This window comes from Gadus morhua, chromosome 10 (assembly GCF_902167405.1).
Source record: "Gadus morhua chromosome 10, gadMor3.0, whole genome shotgun sequence".
NCBI classification, from domain to species: Eukaryota; Metazoa; Chordata; class Actinopteri; order Gadiformes; family Gadidae; genus Gadus; species Gadus morhua.
This window is the reverse complement of record NC_044057.1, coordinates 8,865,688-8,892,447: the sequence shown is the minus strand read 5'-3', so window position 1 is coordinate 8,892,447 and position 26,760 is coordinate 8,865,688. Positions and strand designations below refer to the sequence as shown.

Genomic DNA, 26,760 nt, shown 5'->3' with positions numbered 1-26,760 from the left:
CACAAAGCTATCCCCGGTGATGTGTGTCTTCGGCCGGCCCATCCGCGACTTCATCCCGATTCCCCCCGGGAGGTACAGGCCGCACGTAACATGGCATGAGACGCTGACGGCAAGGGAAGAGGCCCTCTGCAAACGCCACATCCGCCCAGCTGGCACTTGGGCGGAGCACGCCAAACGCCTACCACCTCTCCAGGTGGGGGACTTTGTCCGCATACAGAACAAGACGGGACCTCACCCTAACAAGTGGGACAGGACAGGCAGTGTCGTTGAGGTGCGCCAGCACGATCAGTACGTGGTCAAGATTGACGGGTCGGGCAGGGTCTCAACTCGGAACCGCAGATTCCTGTGCAAGTTCTACCCGGTCCACAGCGACCGGCCCCCACCTCGATCGATCTATGACGATCTGGCGTCTCGTATCGCTGTACCAGCACTTAGTGCAACGCCGCAGCTGCCTGGTCTTGTGAGCGTCCCAGTAAGGCCCGTGACGGAGTCAGGGCCCACTCAACCACCGGCACTGCCACCTGCAGGCTCTCCCCGGGGCGGGATGCAGCCCATCTCTATCGTGCCAGTGGTGCCGGCCCAGGGCGTCCTTCGTACGCCGCCGCCAGCCTCTGTGGCCCCTATGGCCCCTCTCCCACCGCCGTCCGACGTGTCGCCGGCGACAGGCTTGCGCCGGTCCACCAGGACGGCCGGTGTGCCTGCCTGGGACATGGACTTTGCTGTGGGGTAGTCTGTGTGTTCATGTTGGACTTTCCGCTCGTTTTTATGGCGCATATTGCGTACAACCGTTCGTTTGATGCTGTTTTTTTTTTATCAGCCTTTGTGTTAGAGTGTTAAAGGCTCAGGGGGAGACAGGGAATATTGTACTACAGTCCTCTATGTTGTTGCAGTACGGTCCTCCATGTTGTTGCACATAGCGGAACAGGAAGTTTATGACTATTTGTATGTAAACCTACCAGCACTTTTAGCTGCTCATGACATGTTTGATTATTGTCATATCACTGCTATCGTTCATTAAAGCAAGTGAACAAATGGAAAGTTGTTCTTATTCAATTCATTTGCATTATTATTGCATTATTATGTGTGCATTATTCCTTTGCACAATGTATTATTCCTTTGCACAACGTATGTATTTTTGATATTTGAAAACGATATCGTCCCATTCAGAGCAAGGAAGATTAGTATGCTAGGATCTCAGTTAGCAGGCATGTATCGCAACAATTTTACAATAATCTCATACGTTTCAATAACTCACACACCAGACCAACCAACCACACGTGACACCTCCGCCCAGGCCAGAGCCTTTTTGTTGTGATCTCTGAAATGAAAAAGGCTCGGATTGTACAACACCAGGAGCCCAGTTACAGCCGCGATTCATTTTTCAGTCGACATTTTGTACAGTCAGTAGGAACCAAAGTGTTCAAAGTGTTCCCTGGGATCCACGCAAGCAAAGAGCGTCTACATTCCGATTGGCTGTCAGTGTTTTGCCGCTGAAATGCATCATAGTAATTTGCATAAAGTTATGCCGTCTTCATCTTTCTTTGATCGCTCTGGACGCTCACCTTTTGCCGCTGGTAGCGTTTGACGCTTGTGTGGCTTTGGTCGCTCTTGCCCATAGAAAGTGAATGACTTCCGGTGATTTGGCAGCTCAATTTTCTTTTGGTGTGAACGCACAGTGCTTTTCTGAAGTTAATATCAATTTTGTCTTTATTCACCTTGATGGATGACCATCTTGATGGTAAAAGCATAAACATTGAATGCATGAACCCGGTTCCCCAGTTGGATTTGGGAGAGTAGGAACTTTAATCACAGGATGATAATAAGCTTAAAAAAAATAGCATTACTGCAGTGTCAAAGGCTTTCGCCTTTAGTTTCGGAATCTGTCCATTGCACTTCATAGATAAATTACATTTAAATATGTAACATATCAATAATGATGATCATGTCTATAATGAACCCTGCAGCTGCATGACATTACTTCTTTCAGCCGCAAGGGGCGCCAGATGACGCAGTTTGGCCATAATCTCACCTTTTTGGCTGCTGTCTCCATGGATACGGTGCTCTCTGTCCCCTTACACTGGGTATGCTTCAGGACGCCCTTCGGGACAAACTCCCGGGGAGCCGGGAGGGACGGGGTTTGACGGGCCTTGAATGGGTATAAGTAGAGCAGGCTGGTGCCCTCCTCTGTCGTCACGGCAACCGGGCCGCTGGCCGAGGCCGACGATGATGGGGCTTCATCTACAGCAAACACAAAAACATTTTATGCTGGGTTTGGTATTTTACATTTGATTTGCTAGACAGTTGGTTCTTCACTGGGCTCTGCTCCCCTACCTCCAGAGGCCCCTCTCCCCCCTGAGGCCCTTCTCCCCTCTCCCCCTCCTCCCGCTGTCCCTCCGCTTCCTGTTCGCTCCAGGGACCGCCGGTGGACCCGCTTCCTGCTCCGGATCTGGCTCAACAGGATCGTGTTGTTCACAAGTCCTGCGTTCTGAAAGAGGAAGCATCAGGAACAATTAGGCTTCTTGAGGTACGATGCAGAGAAACCAAAAAGTTCCCCTTCTAAGTTTGGGTTATTTTAATTGTCACACAATAGCGACTCTGATCATGAGTCAACATCGGGTCATTCCTTACGTTGATAAAGTGTGAGTGAACCTGAGGTCCGCCTCCTGGCGTGGGTCCGGGCTCTTCAGAGGGCTCTGATTGACCGTGTTGTTCCATTGGTTCTGCTCTGGCCTCGTGCTCCATCACCACTCCAGATCCGTCCGGTTCCGAGGTGTCCATGGTGACGGGCACCGGAAGGTACGCAGGAGACGTTGCCATGACAGCTACAACTGGGTTCCCTAGTAGGTCGACGCCTCCGGATGATTGGTTGTTTTCTTGGAGTCCGGTCACGGCAGCATTTTGTGATTGGCCAGCGTGCTGTTGTGCTGGTCTCTGATAGGTGGAGCCCTCTGACAGGGCGGGGCTCAGGAAGGTGGCCCAGTATTGACCGGTTTTAATCTCCTCCAGGAGGCTGAAGGAACCCAGCCCGATGTTAAAGTCATTCGATCTGCCAAAAAAGCATTTGACAGTTAATTTATCATAAGCTGATGATTGCCTCTTTATTCATGCAGTAATGCCTCATAGCAATAGTGACGAGACAACTTCCAAAGCACATGAACAGCTCATCATAGGTGTGTTCAACGGCAACACCTCAATTCATTGAACATGGAGGAAGTAAAGCGTCTCAAAATAAATTACCTTAAGTCCCCAAATAATCAAGCAACTGCTCTGTGAGTGTAGAAGCCCCTGGGACACATGGAAACTGTAGCTCAACTCTGGATCACTGTTATGTGTCAATATTTATTTGTCTATCCCGTTGTACGTGTCTGCCATGTCTCTTTAAGTTGCAGCCTCCTGAGTGGTGATTGCGGACACCTGCATGAAGCTGTGGGTGCAGCCTATATAAGTGGATCCTCCCTCCGGCTCTCTCTCTCAACTTCCTGACAGGAGCCCAGCCTTTGTTTGTGTTGTACTTCTTCTTGGTTGTAAATAAACACCTTTTTGCATCATACTTAGTATGTAGTGATGTGGTGTGATGTGTTGTAGCCTTGAGCCGGTCGTAACATAATGGGGGCTCGTCCTAAGTTTAGAGTAAGGGAGTTTGACCCACGTTTTTCATTTTGTTTGTTTGTAAGGAGGTCCATGCTTCTGTTGCCACATGAGGTATTTTTTTTTTTTCTCTCTGAGCTTGCGTGGTTAAGTTAGTCGACGGGTGTTGGAGAGACCATCACCACTTTATTGTTTTTCAGCGGTAACCCTGGGGTGGCCCTTGGCGTGCCCAGGAAAGCAGACGAAGACTAGTTGAGCCCTAGTTAGTTAGATTAACAGTCTTAGATAGATAGGGAACCAGGTACGCTCTAGAGCATGGTTTCTCAACGGGGGCGGGGGGCGTTCGCACAACCTAGGGGGCGCTGTGAACGTGATTCCATTTTTGGGGGGGGGATTTTAAACTCTTTTTTTTTTTTTTTTTGGGTGAAAAAATAGACTACCTGAAATAAATAGCCTATTTTCATTTATTGGTTTCTAACCCCTCTACCGTCTCAGCTACTTTTTACTGTCTATGCGCAGTGGAACAGTGATAATACAGCGCGGTTCGGTCCTGCACACGCCCGGACTCCAGTTACATCAGCTATCGTCATGATCTCTATAGTAACGCTGATAAACATAACGCAAGTTTGCGGGTTAACAGTTCAATAACCAACACAACACAATCAAACATGGCCGATAGCAAGAAAAAAATATCAAATTTTTTTTCATAGTCCGTTTCCTCCTCCCTCTTGTTAAGTTCCAGCTGCTCTGAGCGTAGTCTCCACGAAAAGACCGTTGCATGTCAAATACAAAATATATAGGCCTTATCAAGCCTCTGCGTGCGATCTGTTTTCGTGGAGTCCGCGTTGCCCGTAGTTCCCGGGCCATTCATTCATTCGTTCACGGGGCATGGCGGGAGACGCGGGAGTGGTTGCGGTCCCCAAAGTGCCCGCACCGCGGTCACGGTGAATGAATGTTCAATCCCAACCATTTCATCCTCAACTCCATTTCTTGGCCTCTCTCTCTCTCTCTCTCTCTCTTTCGTCCCCCCCCTGTCGCTCTGGAAGTTTAATTGCATGTCATGAATATTCATTAATATTTTTATATTCTTTGCACCAAAACCGACTCAGAGGGCATTCATTGCTATTAGTGACAAACGCAAAATCAATGAAAAACGATGCACTGACAACTTTAAGCAATATAACACGAGTGTGAGTGGGGTTGTTAGTTAATTTTAAAATTTTTATTGGGGGGGGGGGGGAGGGGGCAGAGGATCAGGGTAAGGTCAGTGGGGCGTTTGCTCAAAAAAGGTTGAGAACCACTGCTCTAGAGTAGCTTAGTTAAGAATACCAACCTCTATTGATAGCATGTGGTGGCACGTGCTGGCCTTTGTTTTCCACACGCAACCTTGTTGGGTGAGTGAGTAGCGCATATGCATATGTGGGTTTTGTTAGTTTGGTCACATGGTTTTTGTGATGCACTCTCTTCTCAGTGGAGAAGAGTAGTAGACTCTAGTGTTTGAGTGGTGTAAGCTCATGGCAGTAGAGTGGTAGTAGTTAACTATTTCTATACTGTGTGGCAAGAAATAGTAGTGGCATTTCATTATGGAGTTTGACCTAGAAAAGTTTAGGGAAGCTCCTACAGCAGAACAGCTTTTTCATTGCAGCAAGGCACAGCTCATGTCCGTTGTAGAACACTGCTGCATTGAAACTGCATCAATTTCCCTTAAGAAAGATGAGCTGAGAGCCAGAGTAGTTACTGCTCTTAGTCAGCAGGGAGTGCTCTTGAGTGAGTCTGAGGTTTTTGACTTAAGTGATCCTGTTAAGGTGGCTGGTAGTAAGTCAGAGGCTGTAAAGTTGCAAACTCAGGACTTTCAATCCGTTCATTTGCAAGAGTTGGAGTTGCAATTCAAGATAAAGCAGTTAGAAATTGAGGCAAAAGATAAAGAAGAGGGGAGGAAGTTCGAAATGGCGAGGTTACAGCTGGTACATGAGGAAAGAATGAAAATATTGGAGATGAGGTAATTTGAGATGCAGTCTCAGAGTGCTAGTTCTCCTACATCTTCTGCTTCTCCTCGGTTTGATGTTGGGAAGAACATTAGTTCCTCATTTCTCGGAAAAGAGGTGGAAAGATACTTTTCCCATTTTGAGCGTGTAGCCACCACGTTTGAATGGCCTAAAGATGCATGGACATTGTTGCTGCAGTGTGTCTTAACAGGTAAAGCACAGGAGGTCTACTCTTCATTAACACTTAACTAATGCGCTGACTACGAAATTGTTAAAGCAGCCATCTTGCGGGCCTATGAGCTGGTCCCAGAGGCCTATAGGCAGCGCTTTAGAGGTAGTCGTAGGGTTGACAAGCAGACCTTTGTAGAATTTGCCAGGGAGAAGGAAATTCTGTTTAATAGGTGGTGTGCATCTCAAAAAGCTGAAACTAAAGAGCATCTTCGTGAGTTGGTACTTTTGGAAGAATTCAAAAACTGTGTTCCTGAAGCAGTTGCCACCTATCTTAGTGAGCAGCGTGTAGCCAGAATTGCGGGATGCCGCTGTACTTGCTGATGAATATGTCCTCGCTCACAAAGCCGTCTTTAATGATAAACCTTGTGAAGCTAGGAACCATGCGTCTCCTCGTCCTCTTCGCTTTACAGCTGGCAGTGACGGTCCTGGTTCCTCAGGTTTTTCTACCAAACCTGCTAGTTCTGGCTCTGGAAATTCTGAGATAGTTTGTTTCTTTTGTAAAAAGCCTGGTCATGTAATAGCTGACTGTTATGCTCTTAGTAGGAAACAGAAAGCTAAGCCAGTGGCATTGCTAGCTTCTGTATCCTGTCTGCCTGGTGCCAAAGATGGTCTCAGTCAGTTTACTGAAAATAGGCCTGGGTTGGGGAAAGGTATGAGTGAACCCAGTGAAGACAGCATTGAGCCTGATCTTTTTGCACCTTTCCGGATGGAGGGGTTAGTGGCCACCTCGGAGTCAGAGACAATGGTCCCGATTTGTATCCTAAGAGATACAGCAGCCGCTCAGTCTTTGTTGGTGGAGGGAGTACTGCCCCTCTCTGAAGAAACCTCTACCGGTGAAAATGCTTTAGTGCGGGGGTGTGGACTGGCTTGGTTTGAAGCCCCATTGCATGATGTTTATTTACAGTCTGGCTTGGTTACAGGCCTTGTGACGGTGGCAATTCGCCCTGAACTTCCTTTAGAAGGTGTGGACATGATTCTGGGTAATGATTTGGCTGGTGGGGAGGTGTTCCCTACGCCCATTGTTGTTAGCAACCCAGTTGGCTCTAGGGGTGTTAACCAAGGTGATCAGTTATCTCAGATACCAAAAGTGTTTCCTGCTTGTGTTGTAACTCGCGCTCAGTCAAGGAAGGTTGAGGATGTGGTAGACCTTTCAGATACGTTTATTGTTCCTTGTGAAGAAACTGTCGAGACTGTGTCTGCTGGTCCCTCTGCCACTTCTGAGTGAACTGTAGCTAAGCAGTCCACTGATTCCATTGTAGGTGAGAATACTGAGGTTACATTGTTCCATCCTGTCACCTTGGCTGATGAGTCTGAGACTCAGTTAAAGGTTGGCAGGGAGCAGCTGATAGAGGCTCAGAAGGCCGATCCTTCCTTGGCTAAGAGTGTAGCAGCGGCATTGCCTAAAGATGAGATTGGTGCCTCTCAAGTGGTTTACTACTGGGAAGATGGTATTCTCATGCGTAAGTGGGCTCCTTCAGCTGATGACAGTGGGTGTAATACTGCATATCAGATTGTTGTCCCTGCTGGTTACCGTGCACAGATATTGAGCTTAGCTCATGATAATGTTTGGTCTGGTCATCTAGGGATAGCTAAAACGTACTATCGTATGTTGAAACATTTCTTCTGGCCTGGTTTAAAAAGAGATGTTTCAAGACACTGCCACTCATTTGATTTTGATTCATTTTGATTTTGATTCAACTTTATTGTCACTAGCAGAGTATAGATACAAAACTAATGAGTTGACATCCAACCAGAATTGCAAAAGAAGCATTTAAATACCAAAAAGTTAGCAGTTTAAAAAGTGCAGTGCTAGACAGTGCAGTTCAGTGCAGTAATGAGTGTAAACAGTTATACAGTGCAAGGCAGTAAAATGTAAACAGGTTGAACATTGCATAAAGTGAGATGCAACAGCTATGCAGGTAACCATTTAAAAGTCCAGTGCTATACGGGGGGTGGGGGTTTGTTCAGCAGTGTTACAGCCTCTGGAAAGAAACTATTCTTGTGCCTGCTGGTGCGGGAGCGCAGGCTCCTGTATCGCTTGCCAGATGTGAGAAGGGTGAAAAGTCCATGGTTTGGGTGGGTGTTATCCTTGACAATAGATTTGGCTTTGTTTAAGCAGCGGTCATAGTATATGTTGTGAATGGGGGGGAGTGGACAGCCAATAGTCCTCTAGGCAGAGTTGACTACTCTTTGTAGTGACTTGTGGTCGGCAGCGTTGCAGTTGCCGTACCATACAGAGAGGCAATTTGTAAGTATGCTCTCAGTGGTACAGCGGTAGAAGTCTGATAGAATCCTAGGGCAAAGCTTTGCTTTCTTGAGGGTCCATAGGAAGTGAAGGCGTTGATGCGCCTTCTTCACCAGACTGGAGGAGTTGAGGGACCAAGAAAGATTTTCTGTGATGTGGACCCCAAGGAACTTGAAGCTAGACACACGCTCCACCTCAGCACCGCTGATATGGAGGGGGTTGTGTGCCCTGCTCCTGGTTCTCCTGAAGTCCACAATGATCTCCTTGGTCTTCTTGGTGTTGAGTTCCAGGTTATTGTTTTTACACCACGTAGTTAGATGTTGAACCTCATCCCTATATGCTGTTTCATCCTCATCTCTGATCAGGCCCACCACAGTGGTGTCATCTGCAAACTTGATTATGGCGTTGGAGCCATAAACAGGGGCGCAGTCGTGGGTGAAGAGAGAGTAGAGCAGAGGGCTCAACACACAACCCTGCGGCACGCCAGTGTTAAGGGTGATAGTGGAGGAGTAGAGACTCCCCAATTTAACAGCTTGGGGTCTGTTAGTAAGGAAGTCCATAATCCAGTTGCATAGTGAGTTGCTGATGCCAAGCTGGCTGAGCTTGGAGATCAGCTTGGAGGGGATCACAGTGTTGAATGCGGAACTAAAGTCAATAAACAGCATTCTAACATATGTTTTGGGGCTATCCAGGTGGGTGAGTGCTAGATGGAGCACTGTGGAGATAGCATCCTCTGTTGATCGGTTGCTACGGTAGGCAAATTGGTACGGGTCCAGTGAAGTGGGCAGGCAGGATTTCAGATGTGAGAGGACCAGCTCCTCAAAACATTTTGCAATGATGGGTGTCAGTGCAACAGGGCGGAAATCTTTAAGTTCCTTCGCTGTAGAGTGTTTGGGCACCGGAACAATGGTGGCAGATTTAAAACTGTGGGGGACTGTTGATTGAGCTAGTGACATGTTGAATATGTCAGTGAAGACACCGGCCAACTGCTCAGCGCAGGCTCGCAGTACACGTCCGGGGACTTCATCAGGGCCAGCAGCTTTCCAAGCATTCACCCTGGTCAGGATGTCGCAGACCTCTGAGGTGGAGAATTGGAGTGTGTCCTCGTCTGGTGAAACAGCTGACTTGAAGGCTGCCTCCTTGTTCTCCCGATCAAAACGAGTGGGTGGTTCAGCTCATCTGGGAGGGAAGTGGAGGAGGGTGGGGGAGAGTTGCATGGGGATTTGTTGGTGAGTGTATGTAGGCCTTGCCACATACGCCGGGGGTCGGAGGAGTTGAAGTGCTCTTCAATCCTTTCCTTGTAGTTGTGTTTGGCCCTGGATATTCCTTTCCTCAGATTTGCTGTGGTAGAGCTGTAGGCCTCCTGGTCTCCCGACCTGAAGGCTGCATCCCTGGCCTTCAGGAGAAGGCAAACTTCCTTGTTCATCCAGGGTTTCTGGTTAGGGAATAGTTTCACTGTTTTGTGTGTAGTCACTCCGTCTGCACACAGTGTGTGAATGTTGGTATGGGAGTCCTTGGTGGCATCAGCGAAAAAACCAGTCAGTGTGTTGAAATTGTTCTTGTAGAGTGGGATCTGTATCTTCCTTCCAGACCTTAACGGTCTTTGTTGTTGGGTTCACACGTTTAATGAGAGGGGAGTATTTTGGCGTGAGAAACAGAGAAATGTGATCAGACTGACCAAGGTGGGGGAGGGGTGTGACTTTGTAGGCAGAAGCAACATTAGTATAACAGTGGTCTAGAGTTTTACTGCCTCTTGTGAAGCAAGTCATATTTTGGTGAAATTGAGGGTGGACTGTTCTCAGGTTGCAATGGTTAAAGTCTCCAGTGACAATAAAAGCCCCATCTGGATGTTTAGTCTGAAGCTTATTAATGGCAATGGAAAGTTCCTTCATTGCCGCTTTACTGTTGGCATCAGGTGGAACATACACAGCAATAGCGACAATGCAGGTGAACTCACGTGGAAGGTAGAAGGGCCTGCATCTCACAATTAAATACTCCAGATCAGCAGAGCAATGGGCACTAACAGTGACGCAGTCCATGCACCAAGTTTTGTTTACATAAATACATAAACCGCCTCCTCTGCTCTTACCCGTAGTCGCTACAGTCCTGTCTGCTCTGAAGATAGAGCGTCCTTCTAGTTCCACCGCGCTTGTTGGGATGTCATTGTTAAGCCAAGTTTCAGTGAAAAACATGACGTTACAGTCCATAAGGATTTTCTGTGTGAGGGTCCATATCTTGAGTTCGTCCAGCTTGTTGAATAAAGAACGCACGTTGGCAAGGAAGATACTGGGCAGCGCAGTTCGGTGCGGGTTTAGCCTTAGCTTCACAAGCACTCCACCTCGCTTACCCCATCTCTGCGTGCAGTCGCATCTCCGTCTACGAGTCTTTCATGTCGGCAAGACTGTCCATCTGGTCGCGGTGATCTGATCAGCTTCGGAGGGAGCTGATCGAAGTTGAACGGGTAATCCAAAACTAGGTTTTTGCAGCTTTGATGTATATCCAATAGTGAGTTTCTGTTGTATTTTCCGATCGCTCAAGTGTTTCGAGTGAAAACAAGTAGGATAGTCAGGTAAATAAACATTAGTTTGCTAAAACTGGAGAGACGCCAATTCGCGCGTTGCGCACGCGCCGCCATGACAGCTGTCAGATGTCATACATGTCAGTTGGTTGGGAAACCAAACCAAGTGATTCCACAGGCTCCACTTCATCCTATCCCTGTGATGGGGAGCCATTTGAGAGACTCATCATTGACTGTGTTGGCCCGCTACCCAAGTCAAAATCTGGTCACCAGTCTCTCCTGACTTTAATGTGTGCTACAACTCGATACCCTGAGGCAATTCCACTGCGTTCCCTCAAAGCCAAGGTGGTAGTGAAGGAATTGATGAAATTCTGTACCACTTTTGGGTTGCCAAAGGGTATTCAAACAGACCAGGGCACCAATTTTATGTCGAAAGTGTTTTCTCAGGTGTTAGAAGTGTTGGCTGTGAAACATAATGTCTCTAGTGCCTACCATCCACAGAGCCAAGGGGCACTAGAGCGCTTCCACCAGACCCTTAAGACTATGTTGCGTGCTTATTGTCTTGAAACTGGTAAGGAGTGGGACGAGGGTATACCATTCCTGCTTTTTGCTGTTCGAGAGACTGTTCAGGAATCATTGGGTTTCAGTCCTGCAGAACTGGTATTTGGCCACACCGTTCGTGGACCGCTAAAGTTGCTACGTGAGCAGCTGACTGGGGTTGCTTCTCCTACTCAGAATGTGCTGGATTATGTCAGTGCTTTCAGAGAGCGTCTTCATCATGCTTGTGAGGTAGCAAAAGAGGCACTGTCTGACTCCCAATCTAAAATGAAGGCTCATTTTGATGAGAATGCTATTGAACGCAGCTTTAAGCCTGGAGACTTTGTTTGTTTTTCTTCCTATTCCTGGTTCAGCGCTTCAAGCCAAGTTCACTGGCCCTTATGTGATTGAAAAGAAACTAAGTGAAACTGATTATGTTATTCGTACTCCTGATAGGAAACGAAAGACTCGCGTATGTCATTTGAACCTGCTCAAGCCCTATGTTGTCAGGTTCAGGCAGGTTCAGGCTCTCTCTCCTCCAGTTAAGGTGTTGCCTGTAGCTTTAACAGCAGTGTTGCCATGCTATTCTCCTCAGGATGCTCTAGTGATGCAAGATGCTCCTGTTCTGTGTGCTCGGCTGCCGAATTCTGAAGTGTTGGGTGAGTTGGAATGGAGAATTACCTGTCCCATCTTTCTGGGACAGATAAGGGTGACATTCTTAAGTTAATTGAACATCATCATACACTGTTCTCAGATTTACCAACCCAAACCACTGTTTTGCAGCATGACATTGATGTTGGTGAATGTCTTCCTATTAAGCAGCATGCCTATTGTGTGAATCCCACAAAAAGGGCTCAAATGCAAAAAGAGGTTGGGTATTTGCAATAGCATGGCCTGGCTGTTCCCAGCTTCAGTGCCTGGAGTTCCCCATGTTTATTAGTGCCAAAGCCTGATGGAACACCACGCTTTTGCACTGATTTCAGGAAAATCAATGCTGTAACTAAACCAGATTATTTTCCTCTCCCTCGTGTCGAGGATTGCATTGATAGAGTTGGAGCTGCTCGCTATGTCACCAAGCTGGACCTGCTAAAGGGCTACTGGCAGGTACTTTTAACACCTCGTGCGTCTGAGATCTCTGCATTTGTGACACCAGACAGTTTTATGCTATATACAGTCATGGCATTTGGTATGCGTAATGCCCCTGCCACCTTTCAGCGCCTTATGCAAAGGGTGTTATCTGGTGTAGCGAATTGTGAGGTCTACCTTGATTATGTGGTAGTCTATTCTGCTGACTGGCAGTCCCATGTGGAAACCTTGTCTGTTGTGTTTCAGTGTTTGCAAGATGCTTCCCTTACACTGAATCTGGCAAAATGTGAGTTTGCCAAGGCCACCATCACTTATCTTGGTTGGTCAGGGTCAAGTGCGGCCAGTGGATGCCAAAATAACAGCTATCACTGAGTTCCCTGCTCCTACCACTAAGCGGGAACTGCGTCGCTTTCTTGGACAAGCTGGTTATTATAGAGGGTTCTGCCGTAATTTTGCTGCCATTGTGTCTCCTTTGACTGACCTCCTTAAACCCACCAAGGATTTGTTGTGGGACACCAAGTGTGAGCTGGCTTTTCAGTCTGTAAAAGCTCTTCTCAGCTCTTCTCCAGTGTTTTTGGCTCCTAACTTTGAAGTGCCGTTTAAGTTAGAGGTTGATGCAAGTTGGACTGGTGCTGGTGCTGTCCTGCTGCAGGAAGATTCTTCTGGTATCGATCATCCTGTTTGCTATTTTTCCAAAAAGTTCTCTGCAGCCCAAGGTAGATATAGCACTATCGAGAATGAGGCTTTAGCCATGCTTTGGGCCCTCCAACATTTTGAAGCTTATGTTGGCTCAACGCCACAGCCGGTGTTGGTTTTCACCAATCACAACCCTCTAGTCTTCTTAAACTGCATGTATAACAATAACCAACGGCTCATGTGGTGGGCTCTAATGGCCCAGAACATCAATATCGAGATTCGGCAGAAGAAGGGGTGTGATAATGTTGTGGCCGATGCCCTCTCACGTGTGCCCTAGAATGTTAATGCTGACAGCATGGCTGTCGTCTTAAGGGAGGGGGTGTTACGTGTCAATATTTATTTGTCTGTCCCGTTGTACGTGTCTGCCATGTCTCTTTAAGTTGCAGCCTCCTGAGTGGTGATTGCGGACACCTGCATGAAGCTGTGGGTGCAGCCTATATAAGTGGATCCTCCCTCCGGCTCTCTCTCTCTCAACTTCCTGACAGGATCCCAGCCTTTGTTTGTGTTGTACTTCTTATGTGTTTTGGCCTTGAGCCGGTCATAACAGCAGCGATCTGCCAAAAAAGCATTTGACAGTTAATTTATCATAAGTTGATGATTGCCTCTTTATTCATGCAGTAATGCCTCATTAGCAATAGTGACGAGACAACTTCAAAAGCACATGAACAGCTCATCATAGGTGTGTTCAACGGCAATACCTCAATTCATTGAACATGGAGGAAGTAAAGCGTCTCAAAATAAATTACCTTAAGTCCCCAAAGAATCGAGCAACTGCTCTGTGAGTGTAGAAGCCCCTGGCACACGGAGACTGTAGCTCAACTCTGGATCACCATAGGTTCATGTGGGTACAACTTTGGTTCAAATCGAAGAGACGTAAGCATGCTCTGGTTCACTAGATCCACAGGTTCAGTGGCAAAGCTAGACCTTTTTTATACTTGCCTTAGCCCACCCTATTGTTTCGTCCTCAAAGCTAATATTCTACCTTTATGTTTACACAAGCAATGAGAGGATGGATGCTGTACACTAATGAATAGGCTCAAAGGGGATTTGAAATCTAGCGCAATCTTCCTGCAGGAATCTCTTACCTCTGAATGGTGGGTTGAAGTCTCCTGCAAAACCAAAATGCAGCATGAGCGCACCTAACATAGTTTCTGCTGTTTCGTCTGTCAAAGAGGCTAGCTAGTCTTTATCAGAAAATCCACGATTTCCAGCTGTGTTATAACATGACCAGGTAATAATCTGTCAGATGTCTATTAAATGACAGTTGACTACAAGGCGATTCTATCTATGCCTGTTTTTGAATTACTTCATGTTTTAGTAGGCAGAGGCTTGTAATGGTGCGTAGCATGATAAGCATGTCTGTTGAGAGTGATGTTCTTGAGAAAATAGATCCTGAACGATTTAAAGATTTGCCTCCCTGAAAGGGGGGCGACATAGTTTAGTGCTCCCGGAATAGTGGTCTGTTTCTCATAGTATCAGGCTTGTCCATGTTTCACTTGTTGATTTTTTCGCATCACAAGTTTTATAAATATGTATGTTGATACAATTTATAAAAATGTATGGGTCCCTGAAAGTGGGGCGACATAGTTTAGTGCTCCCGGAATAGCGGTCTGTTTATTAGTCTAGTATAAGTTGTACTTGTTGATTTTTAAAAAATTTAGTTTTTATAAAAAAAAAATATATAAATGTTTTATCAAAATTAATGTTGATGCAATATTCCGATTTCAATGTTTTGAATTTGTTTTGAGGTTCCCATTTTACTTTGTCTTCACATTTTTTGTATTTTCCATTTTTAACATGTATAGTTTACTTTGAAAACCAATGTGTTTCAGTATCTGCGTTAAAAAAAAGAGGGGAAAATATGGTCATCTTTGAGCGAGAATTACCCAAAGGAAATTGAATAAACCTCAAATTGTTATTACAGAGTTCACATATATTTGATTATTCCTTCATCCAAACAGTTTTTTTTCCTTAAATCACTTTAGTGGTTCAGAACTTTATTATTTAGCTCACACTGCCATCTATTGGCTAAGAAATGCAACAGCATAGTAACTAAGAAAATAAAAGTCACAGAATCCTGGACAGGACATAAGAAAATTCTTGGATAATATAATAATAATAATAATACATTTACACCAGTGTTGTCTATAACTTAGATAAAAGGTTAAGTTATATTTATTTATTCTTTAAGAGCTAGAGTCTAGCCAAAATGTGTTTAATCCTTTCCTCTGGGATGAAATACTCAATGGCAGGGGTGGACTGGCAATCTGGCATACCGGGCATCGTCCCGGTGGGCCGTTGACCCAATGTGGGCCGGTCCGGTCCGCTATGTTTTCTTTTTTCCTCTCTCTCTAAATTCCCTCCAATTGGGCCGGCCAATGGGCTACAGAGAGCTAGCAGTGTGTTGCCAGCATCGACGCATATTATTGGTCTATGTTTGTCATTGTCAATCAATCATGGGCTGACAGGCTCAGAGAGCCCTGACAGTGCTGTCAATCACAACACGTACCAGGGTGGGCGGGACCTCATGGCATGGGCCAGAGTCGCGGGAGCCGGTACGGAGCTGAAAACGCCCGGGTTAAATGTTAAATGTTCAAAATTGACAGACCTATTTGGTGCCGGGGTCCACACCCCAGCAGGTGCTGCTGCGCCAGGAGACGAGCGAGTGGAGGCATATATGCTAAGTAACGTTAGCCTGGGGCTAGCTAGGCTACATTTTGAGACATGTCCAAAACAAAGTAGAAAACGTTTTTACATTGAATGTGATGTGACCTAATTAACTGCATACTTGTGACAACATATTAGCCCAGAGTTGAAGGGCTGTGACTGTTGGTAGGTGTGGTTGATTTTGTTTAAATAGGCCGAATTGTGATATTATGGGTTATTATTGTTCAGATGATTTGGCTTAGCTAGCTAACAGCTGCTAACGTTAGCAGTCTCTTGTTGCCATAGCAAGAGTAAACATTGACATGGACTAATGAGCTGTAAATAGAGATGCAGAATCAAGCTGTATTGTAAATATAGATGTGACACTTTGAATTTTAGCACAAAATACAAGTAAACCTATTGGAAATAATTAGTTTAATTTGCAATATTTGCCATTGAATTTATTGTAATCTTTCAATTCATTTATTGTTTACTGAGGTGATGACTATTTCGAGAGGAATGCAATATGTGTATGTTTAAAGGTTTATGTGAAGAAACATACTATATGTGTGATAAAATGACAATTGGTTATTCATAAATGTCTCTTTATATTCTCTGCTACCATCATCTCCTGTCAAACAGGTTTTCCTCACCTGCTAGAAGTTATTCTATGATGAGAGAGAGAGAGAGAGAGAGCTTCTCTTGACTTTGTGAGTTTATTATGCAACTTGTTTTGCCTCAGATTGAAACAAAAGGTTTGATTATGATTATTTCCTGGTTGAAGATTTTCACATTGATTTTAATTTCAAACATTTGCATATCATTTAAGTTAAATTAATAGTTATGCAGGTAGGCCGAATTACAGGTCTGAATAGATATGCATTCTCATATACATGTCTGTGCACATGTATACATACAGTAGATGTGCACATACACGTGTATGAGAAGTATATGAGAAAAAAATTCAATTCTCTATTTATGGTTTCATAATGACTGAGTCACCGTTAAAACAAATTGATTTCAGCTCTAATGCTGTTACTGTCTGGAATATGTTTCTATTTAGATTATTTGTCAGGAGAATTTGTTATTATTGTCCGAGTCTGGTTTTAACTAATGCTGGGTTACGATTTTCACAGTCACAGACTAATAACTGCAAGAGAGGATTTAGCGTTGGATCATGTGTGATATTTAACAAGGGTTTTGTAGTAGATATGGCGGGTGGAGATGCAGCAACAACAGGATGTCTGTTAACTTCCTGTTCGGGTTTCACACCTTTCTTGTCAGCAGCACAAGAAACACAAACTTGAAAAACAAAAAACTGTACAATTATTCGGATATACAGGGTTCTTCCCGTTCGTCTCGTCCCACCCCTAGTGCTAATAATGTAGTGGGCTGGTCTGGAGAGAAAATGCCAGGGCTGAATTTTTCTCCCAGTCCACCCCTGCTCAATGGTATTATGAGTTTAACTGAGGTTAAACTGTTACAAAAGGTCTGTGCTTTTCTGACAATAAACCAGCAGACTGTTCAAAAATATGCAATGTGTTGGATTGATAGATATACCAACCAGGTCACCCTATAATGCAGCAGAATGCAGGAAATTACATCTACGATACTCAAAGTCCCTCCCCCCCCCCCCACACACACACACCTTTATATACTTCATATACCCCTGTGGCTTCCTGGGGGCTGAACCCCCCCAAAAGTCAGAACCTAGAATCGCCCCTGCACAGGTTAATTCAGAAATGCTTTGCCCTCTTTGTTCGTGGGCTTTTAGAAATGATATGTTGAGAATTATATATATATATAAAATATATATATAACACTCACTCTGTTGGACCCGGTAGACCCGGTCAAACAATATTGCTCATTCCATATTACTGCCAAATATAGCTTATACTTTTTAAACAACATTTTATCATTTTGTCAATAAGATTATGTCTTTATCAAACTTTGATCGATGACTTCAGTGGTTCCCAAACTTTTTCCAGTCATGTACCCCCTGTGACAATCGACATCCTACCAAGCCCCAGCATCACAGACCGCTCACTGAGCTGAACACGCACATACATTCATATATACTAGAGCTGTCAGTTAAACGCGTTATTAACGGCGTTAACGCAAACCAAATTTAACGGCGTTAAAAAATTGATCGCGCGAGTAACGCAATTATTTTATTTAATAAAAAAAAATAATTCAAAACAAAGAAGCAGTAGCCTGACTGCTATGTTCAAATTACATTTGTTCAAAGCAGTCGTTTAATTGCACTATAGGCTCTTTTTTTGTATCGTCCTGTTTTGATCAGTATATGCAAATGTTGTTATCAATAAAAAATCATTTGCACAAGGCAAGCCGATGCACTTCACCATGTTGATAAGAGAATTAAAATGAGAAGAATTATGGGACAAAAAAATCAAGGGATATTTAGCATAGAAAAAGAATTTGCGATTAATCGCGATTAATCGTGAGTTAACTATGACATTAATGCGATTAATCACGATTAAATATTTTAATCGCTTGACAGCTCTAATATATACATAACGTATAAATACGAGACAGAAAAACCGATATTCAGGAGCAATGTCAGCTAATTCTCCATAAAGCGATGAAGACCAATGTAGGACCATTTTGTTTTCCTTTGTGTGAAAACCTAAACATTGTTGTGATGGTTGTGATTTGTTTAGACACAGTAAAGTGGATTATTGTGCTCTCGTGTTAGGATTCATAGCCACACAAAGTTCAAAACAGTTGTTTGTCCCAACCAATATTGTTCAGGATTTTGCTTTAAATAATATTAATAAAGGTTTCAGTTCTCAACTAATCTAACGTAACTGACAAAAGGGAACAACTTTTCGCCAACCTTTAAACAAAATGTCATTGTTGTCATGGCAACGTGTATCAGCGACCAACAGTGAGCTGTGGTTCTCAGTGAGGTTCCTTCCCCTGTTCCTCCATCAGAGGAACAGGGGGGTTGGTACACCGGACTCACTCCTTAATGTCTGGTCCTGAAACCTCAGTCAGCTCCAAACATACGGGTCAATTCCCACCAGATCCATCCACTGATCCCACTTTAACAAACGCTGACTATGAACAACATCAACTTTGAATTTATAAAAAACAGTCCGAACCAACTGTTTTTTACCTTTGGAGTTTGGATAGTTTTCCCCTTTAGATTCTGAACCCTGTCCCATTCACATTTTGATATTTGTCCTTTACATTTAATGTAAATCCATATAAATAGTTTGCTAATTATAATTGAAAGATGTGTATGACTACCCAATAGATTAACTGTTTATCAACAAAGGCAGTATAAATAAACACATATAAACCAAGGTTTATATGTTTGTTACTTTTTGTACAACCTTTGCAAACAGGTCCACTTATCCACTAAGAGAACAGGTCAGTAGAATATTAAAATGTGTGTAGTATCGATGACTGAGACGTCAGCAACGAAGTCTGGCCTATCAAGTGCGAGAGAGAGAGAGAGAGAGAGAGAGAGAGAGAGAGAGAGAGAGAGAGAGAGAGAGAGAGAGAGAGAGAGAGAGAGAGAGAGAGAGAGAGAGAGAGAGAGAGAGAGAGAGAGAGAGAGAGAGAGAGAGAGAGAGAGAGAGAGAGAGAGACTAACTCATCAATGCTATAAAACATCTACGAAGTATCTCCCGTCACATTCCTCTGATGGTATTTGTACGTCATAGCTATGCTACGAGTGCTGACACAATCTGAGTCCTCTCAGAGCGTCACCCCTGCCTACCTACACATTAGTACAGGTTTGATTTTGAGTCATAGTGATGTTGTTTACCTCATATGAGTTAGTATTTGTAGATGAACTCATTGGGTGCATTTCCAGCTATGTAAGTACATTGTTTTATGGACCATGTATTTTCTGGATTAAGCCATAACTAAGGTGTTTTTGATCTGGTATTACCTCATGTCCACAGTGCTGTCCTCTACGTCTGTAGAGACTGGGTCAGTGGGTTGGCTCGTTGGTTCCACAGTGCTGCTTGGCGCACTGCTGATGACGTTTGTGTTGTGATACTCATTATGAGTCGAAATCTAATCAGAACAGAAACAAGGGAATCTCCCGTTACGCAACGCCTCCACACAACGCAACCAAACTTAACACCTAGTCCCCTTAAATCCACTCACTTTGCCCTCTTCCTCCACCTTTACTTCTTCTTTGCCTTCTTCTTTTTTTCTTTTCTTCAGACTCCCACCCCTCTCCCTAAACTTCTCCTTGATCTTCTGTGTCCATCTTTTAGTTCTACTCCCAGATGCTCTGTCCCTCTGCAGTGGTGCCACAGGGCTGCCGGCCGTGTTGGGGCCAGTCCCCCCGGTGTGGCTCAGTGCCAGGGGCCCTGGTTTCCCTTTATGTGCCGCGGGGGGTTCTCCCCTTCCTGGGCTCTGACCTTTTAAGGGCCGTGCAGAGAGCCAAGGCGAGGAGCCCTGGTGTGTGGAGGGAGAAGTGTCCCGGGTCAGGCTCCCTATGGGTGACAGTAGGGCTCCAGACCCAGCTAACCCCCCTGGGTCACTGCTGTGGCTGCTCCTGTGGTACTGAGAGGCAGAAGTGGGATTCCCCGCGAGAGAACCGTCATCTCCTACTGCACCACTCATAGCATCATCAATAACACTTTCTTCAATTGCAGAAATGTCATTTCCTTCCTTCCCTCCATTTGTTCTTGCAGAGGAAGTGCCTTCAGCCTCCTTCTGGGTGTGGACAGGAAACAGACCGCCACTCACCGCAGAAGAGGAGACCGTTGGTCTCGAGCCACGACCTTCAACCCAACTATCAGCAGTGTTGTCCTTACAGGAAGTGGAGGAAAATGCCGTAGCCAAATTGAGGATAGTTGTTTCCTGTCTGTTATCCGATAGAGGTCCATGAACCAGACCTCGTTCTCCGTTGACCTTTGCACCGGTCCCAGAGGTATCCAGATTGCTGTCCAGCACTGGATTCCTAAACTCCTCCCTTGAGTCCCAGCTCCTCCCACCTCGCCCCATCCCAGGAGAGCCCACCAGGGCGATCCCCGACCCATTGTGAGCTGTTCTGCTGTAGGGACCAGGAGTCTGTTGGTGGGGGGCGGCTGGACTCGCTGGGAGAGACCCTCCCTGGAGGTCAGCCTGGAGCTTCAGCCTCTGCAGCATGGCCTGAAGCAGGGCCTGCCTGTCTCCGCTGGAGGCACCAGACATCCAGGCACTGGCTCTACAACAGGCCTAGTGTGCCTGAGAGGAGAACTCTTTAGAACCAAAAGAAAACTCCAAAGTGCATCCACAATAAGGTCCAATAAGGGCCAGTCAGGTTATTAATTTACTCTCTCTCTCTCTCAAACACACTCACTCTAACTGTGAAGTCATAGTGAAACTCTGAAACCATCCAGACAGAAGGAACAGACAACTACAACTCCTTGACTCAGTATGAGGCTGTGCTCTGTCTGCAAAGGTTGTTAGTCACTCCTCCTCAGCCATCCCAGATAGAGGTAAGGCAGCATTCCAGTGACAGATACCCTGAACAAGAAAGACCAGGGAGGCCGGGTGACACTGACAGGTCTCTCTCTCCCTCTCTCTCTCTCTCTCTCTCTCTCTCTCTCTCTCTCTCTCTCTCTCTCTCTCTCTCTCTCTCTCTCTCTCTCTCTCTCTCTCTCTCTCTCTCTCTCTCTCTCTCTCTCTCTCTCTCTCTCTCTCTCTCTCTCAAAACTTGACCTACTGGTGAATGCAAACGATGTAGACAGCTGCTCTTGTAAACAGCCTAATATAAAGTAATATCTGGAATGAATGACGTCTAATGGGTTGAAATTTGCAAATCAAACATGTCCAAACTTTCTGTACTTTTCAGACACACTAGATGCGCATGCGTACAATCGTGAAACCTCCCTAAATTATTTGCGCTTATCTGATTGGTCGTCAGTGAGGACGCGTTTTATGGCGGCGTAAACAATGTCTGCTGCAACTGCCTGAACTTCATTGAACTATTCGACCCGGGTACTGATAATAATACCATTTGCGGACTAACACAATTCTCTTTTATAGTTTAGGCTCACTGGCCACCACTGCGACACAAAAAGCGGTGTAAAAACGACCAGCTAGTCTTTAGCTATAGCTACATCTCCGCTGCAGAGTTCATAGAGCGGCTCTAGCGGAGGCATTGGCAGATCTTACCCAGATGGACTGTGTCGTGACTGGAGGAAACGTGAAAGGTAACATGGCGTATCTTTAAAAAATCCATCGAAAATCAGCAGGTGTTCATTTGTCGGCTAAATGAAGCGTGTGTGTGTGTGTGTGTGTGTGTGTGTGTGTGTTTCAGTACTTGCCAAGGCCATTCATTCCCTTTCGAGGATCGGGGACGAGTTGTACCTAGAACCACAGGAAGATGGGGTACGAGTTTGTCTCTCAGTCGTATCAATATTCAATAACTTATAACAACGTGCATGTGTTGCCTGGTCAGTGGCCGTTGCAGATATGATGATTTGATGTGATATGATGCTTCTGCCAGTGGCGATCATAGCCCTTTGGGGGCTCCAGGCGAACAGTAATTTGGGGGCCCCTGCATCTACCGGCCTAATGTACCTTATATTTCATAATGAGATACTCCATTCAAGAGATGAACAAAAGACACTATCCTTCTTTCATGCAACTGTTAATTATATATTTACCTAAGGGTTCCAGTAGGTCACAGCACTTGGTTGGACAGAGCATTGTGGTCTATTTTGTGTCACCTGCAAAGTGAGAATAGCATACAAAACAGAAAGATTAATTATGGTGACACATATTACACTGACTGTTAACCGTCCTAAGATGGCATAATTTACTTAGGTTTCCAGTAAGTCACAGCAGGGGGTTGGACAGGGCATTGTGGTCTATTTTGTGTCACCTGCAAAAAAACAAAAAATGCATATAGATCAATTATGGGGACACACCGAAGATTTTATCATTTACCTCTTCAGTCTCATTGTTTATTTGCCTCTCGTGTCTCTGAGCTTGTTTTTTCTCCTCTCTCTCTGTTTGTCTTCATCTGTGATTGTCCTCATCTGTGTTTTCTCTCTCTCTCTCTCTCTCTCTCTCTCTCTCTCTCTCTCTCTCTCTCTCTCTCTCTCTCTCTCTCTCTCTCTCTCTCTCTCTCAAAACTTGACTGACTGGTGAATGCAAACGATGTAGACAGCTCTTGACAGCTCTTGTTCCGCCAACGGTCCCGCTGCCACCGCGGTGCCTGTAAAAAAAAAAAGAAGCTTGATAGCTTTGAAATAAACTCCTACCTTTGGTCTTTCTTCTTCTTTTTTTGTGACACGCTTTCGTACGTTCGCTTCATTCCTCACTCGATTTATCTCTTCTCTCTCTCTTACCGCTGTTTACTGTTTTTTTTACATAATTTCCGCATACGTGTGATGAGCGGAAAATTGAATAGTCCATGTAGTGCAGACTGAGGGGGGGTGCACACGGAAAGACCGTCAAAAGATGAGTAATTCGATATTCCGATGCTACTACGAGTTTTTTTAGAACAACAAATATGGGGACAAAATATAAAGAGCGCCTTTTGGGGGCCCCAAAAAGCCTTCCATGGGGCCCGGGACTCCAGGCAAATGCCTGGTTTGCCTAATGGTACGGCCTCTAGATTCTGCTCTGTTCCTCCTGGTCATAGCTGACCCTCCGGACTGTGATGATTTGATGTGATATGATGATTCTGCTCTGTTCCTCCTGGTCGTAGCTGACCCTCCGGACTGTGAACTCCTCGCGTTCGGCCTACGCCTGCTTCCTATTCGCTCCACTTTTCTTCAGCAGGTACGTCACAGTGAGTAAAGAACATCTTATTGTTCATACCAAGTGAAGCACCACTGAATAACTCTTTGTGTGTTTTATTCTGAACAGGTATGTTAACCCAGAGGGACATGGCTTCCGCTGTAAGATGGCCATTAAGGTATTTGTGAGTGACGGGCAGAATGGAGTGATGTACTTACAGCTCACTTCAGTCCACCTCCATAACACCCCTCCTCCCCTCCGGGGTTCAGAGTGTGCAGGCGGTCTTCAGGTCTCTGGCCACCCTGGAAAAGACGGTGGAGAAGTGCCACATCGAGCTGGACGCAGACCGGAACCGGCTGACCTTCACCCTGCACTGTAAACATGGTAGGCCTGACCTTCACCCTGCACTGTAAACACGGTAGGCCTGACCTTCACCCTGCACTGTAAACACGATAGGCCTGTCCTTCACCCTGCACTGTAAACACGGTAGCCTGACCTTCACCCTGCACTGTAAACACGGTAGGCTGACCTTCCCCCTGCACTGTAAACAGGGTAGGCCTGACCTTCACCCTGCAATGTAAACACTAGGGGTGTAACGGTACACAAAAGTCATGGTTTGGTACGTACCTCGGTTTTGAAGTCACGGTACGGTACAGGACGGTACGGTTCATAGTTAGGGGGAAAATTCAAAAAAAGGGGTCGCCGTAGTTACGGAGTTGGATTACGGAGTCGGAGTAGTATACTTTGGCTATACGATCCGGGGGGAACTCCGACTTCAAGTTTTAAATTCACCATATTAACGCTATGTACGCCACATTTACGCACTGCGGTACACCTCTGTAACCACCCCGAAGTGCCTGTACCGTGACGGTTTGGTACAAATTCGGGTATCGTTACACCCCTAGTAAACACGATAGGCCTGACCTTCACCCTGCACTGTAAACACGGTAGACCTGACATTCACCCTGCACTGTAAACACGGTAGACCTGACCTTCACCCTGCACTGTAAACACGGTAGGCCTGACCTTCACCCTGCACTGTAAACATGGTAGGCCAGCAGCCAGTGTTGTAGATTAATCGAGATATAAACACTTAGACTAATTCAAGAGAGAGAGAGAGTAAAATAAATCGAGGGGTCCGGAGCAAGAATTGACAAAAGACTTTATCGTGCAGAAAAGCAACAACGACAACAGCCTGAGTGGGTCTATAGAGTCACTGCTCGAACATCGGTACCAGCTTCTCCTTTATACACGCATACATACAAGAATTTCTTTGTCCCAATGGGGGTTTCCGCCCACGTCAATCTTCATCAATCATCAGTCTCAGAATATTATCAACCAAAAGTGATTTTGGATTACCGTAGCCGCACTTTGGTCTTCTGATGGGACTGCTTCTACCCATCTGTTGAACACTGTTTCTTCAAATATGTCACACTCATTTAGCTGGATGTCAATCATGGTTTGCAAGTATGGTGAAGAAAAACCTTGTTTTCAAAAAATGTCCTAATTCTCCTCAATACCTCCCCCCTTGCGCAATGGTCAAAACCATGCGCATTAAACGATAAGCAAATCTAAGAACGCTGTTGGTGCAACCAACGTCGAAACGTCGAATCTTAAGCATCAGCAAACTGAAACCAATCTTTTGGGAAGGGAAATCGAAACCAGTATGTCCAAATCCAAAGCCCAATATGGGTGGGTTTACCATCAGCCGCCTGAAACCACGCTGTTCCAAAGTCATGCGCTAAACCAAAAAAACGTACATGCGTTAGTGGGCTTCTATACCACAAAGGTAAAATAAAATAAAATAAAACGCGACATGCCCCGTTCCAAAACCACTTCTGCTGCCATAGCTGACATATCTGACTCCTGTTCCCCCTCCACCTTTCATCAGCCGGCTTTTCCTATGATGGTTGCAGTCCGTCACTCCATGATCAAGTGAGCCAGTGCTCACAGTGACTCTGCCAAGTAATCGTGACTGTGCCTGCTTTAGGTTGTCCCGGGCTTCAAGGTGGGATCTTACCCGTCGTTGGCTAACCAGCCTTCCATACTGGCTTATTGCAGGATGCCGTACCTGGGATACGATCAATCCCCACCTATATGGTGGTATAGATCGAAAAGTGGAGGGATGGAGACAGAGTCTTCAGCCGCATCTGCCTTATGCAGCCATGTGTGTGCGTAATGAATACACATCAGGGCGACTATAAAACAAAAGATAATTTATCAGAGTTAAAATTATTAAAGTGTTGCAACAGCATTAGTGGCATTTGAAGGTAAACCCACTACTTCCGAATCCAATTTGACAACATAGCATGTATGACTCCTTCCCAGCAGATGTGGCATCAATCCACCTATTGTCTTTAACTAGGGAGATGTGAAAGAAAACAAAAATCACAATATTAAAACTTGCATTTTCAATATTGGGCGACTCACTTTTGTCTTAACCGTTACTCAAAATCACAATTCTCTTCATAATCCTACCCGATTGCCCTTCACTATCTATTTAAATTGGACGACCTAATTAAACCTTTTATTCTACCTATTGCTTGCATTTAGTGTTTTCCATATTTTGATTCACTACTATACCAAACCCAAACCCTCTATGTTGATCTTAACTAGTTTATTCAACACTGAATTGATACATTGTTTCTATTTACTAATTAACCATATTGTTTTATCTGAAGTGTGCTTGGGTATCCCCTTGTGTACTCACTCGGAGTAGGAGAGGTTCTTTTTCTAACTTCGCTCGGTGTTTCACTATGGGAATCGCCTAGGCGTGACCTACTACTGGAAGCTCCAATTGCACCACGTCTGTCCTTGACAGACAGGTCGGACTGTGCCACAGGGTCGCGCCCCCTGCACTTATACAGTCGACCCGCCCTCCTCAAATCATTCTCGCTTTCTTCCCGTGAGAAAGCTACTCAAGCTCCCTCAGCTTATCTAGGTTAGCTTTAAACTGCTTAACAGTTCACAGACGGGCCGTCAAGGATTCCGTCGTCGAACGCAGTCGTAGGCTTTTAACCTGGTTCGGCTGAGTAATAACTTCGTAAGAAGCTATCTGTTACTACACCCGCTGGGCAGTGTCCGCATAAAGGCGAGCTGCTTCTCCGGTTACCCTGTATTTGTCTACAGGTGTCACTGGTTTACGGTGTAGTTTATCGGCTAACGCGTCAAGGCGAGCTTACCTTGGCACAGTACACATTAGCTTGTTGGCTGAGCCAAAACACCCGGAGTATAACGAACGCATCACGGCGAGTGAACTCTGCGGTATGCCTTCGCCCGCCACCCCCGCCAAAGGGTCGGAGCCGAAGGCTAGTGAGGCTGTATCCCGCCTGTGCCCCGCGTCATGTGGGGCCTCCATATCAGGCCGGGACCCCCACCCCATGTGCATAGCGTGCATGGGCATTAAACACGCTCAAGCTTCGCTAGCGGACCCGCATTCATGCGCTCACTGCACATCAATGCCGGAGAAAATTCTGGAAAGGAGGCTAAGGGTGACGGTGGCTACC

The 26,760-nt window shown here is 45.5% G+C and overlaps 2 protein-coding genes and 1 long non-coding RNA gene across 4 annotated transcripts in view; 1 reads left to right on the top strand and 2 right to left on the bottom strand.

Annotated features, from left to right (window-relative positions):
• The window catches only part of LOC115551909 (uncharacterized), a 31,906-nt gene extending 10,826 nt beyond the window's left edge, over window positions 1-21,080 (bottom strand). The window contains exons 1-5 of the mRNA XM_030367518.1: window positions 19,676-21,080; window positions 19,455-19,582; window positions 2,629-3,046; window positions 2,332-2,485; window positions 2,030-2,238 (exon numbers count right to left, since the gene is read on the bottom strand). Coding sequence (XP_030223378.1) covers window positions 2,030-2,238; window positions 2,332-2,485; window positions 2,629-3,046; window positions 19,455-19,582; window positions 19,676-20,713 — 1,947 coding nt within the window. The 5' untranslated portion in view covers window positions 20,714-21,080. The remainder of the gene's footprint in view (window positions 1-2,029; window positions 2,239-2,331; window positions 2,486-2,628; window positions 3,047-19,454; window positions 19,583-19,675) is intronic.
• Window positions 21,081-21,241: 161 nt separating this feature from the next.
• The window catches only part of rad9a (RAD9 checkpoint clamp component A), a 28,161-nt gene continuing 22,642 nt past the window's right edge, over window positions 21,242-26,760 (top strand). The window contains exons 1-5 of one of the 2 annotated variants that reach the window (XM_030367519.1): window positions 21,242-21,717; window positions 21,825-21,895; window positions 23,223-23,296; window positions 23,384-23,432; window positions 23,524-23,638. In XM_030367519.1, the coding sequence (XP_030223379.1) occupies window positions 21,684-21,717; window positions 21,825-21,895; window positions 23,223-23,296; window positions 23,384-23,432; window positions 23,524-23,638 (343 nt within the window). In that variant the 5' untranslated portion in view covers window positions 21,242-21,683. Of the gene's footprint in view, window positions 21,718-21,824; window positions 21,896-23,156; window positions 23,297-23,383; window positions 23,433-23,523; window positions 23,639-26,760 lie in introns of both variants that reach the window. The other variant, XM_030367520.1, reaches the window with a different exon arrangement.
• On the bottom strand, window positions 21,627-23,040 carry LOC115551911 (uncharacterized). Its single transcript, XR_003978251.1, has 4 exons — window positions 22,774-23,040; window positions 22,330-22,391; window positions 22,174-22,236; window positions 21,627-21,874 (listed from the first exon to the last, which is right to left on the bottom strand). It is a non-coding gene; the product is annotated as an uncharacterized LOC115551911 (long non-coding RNA).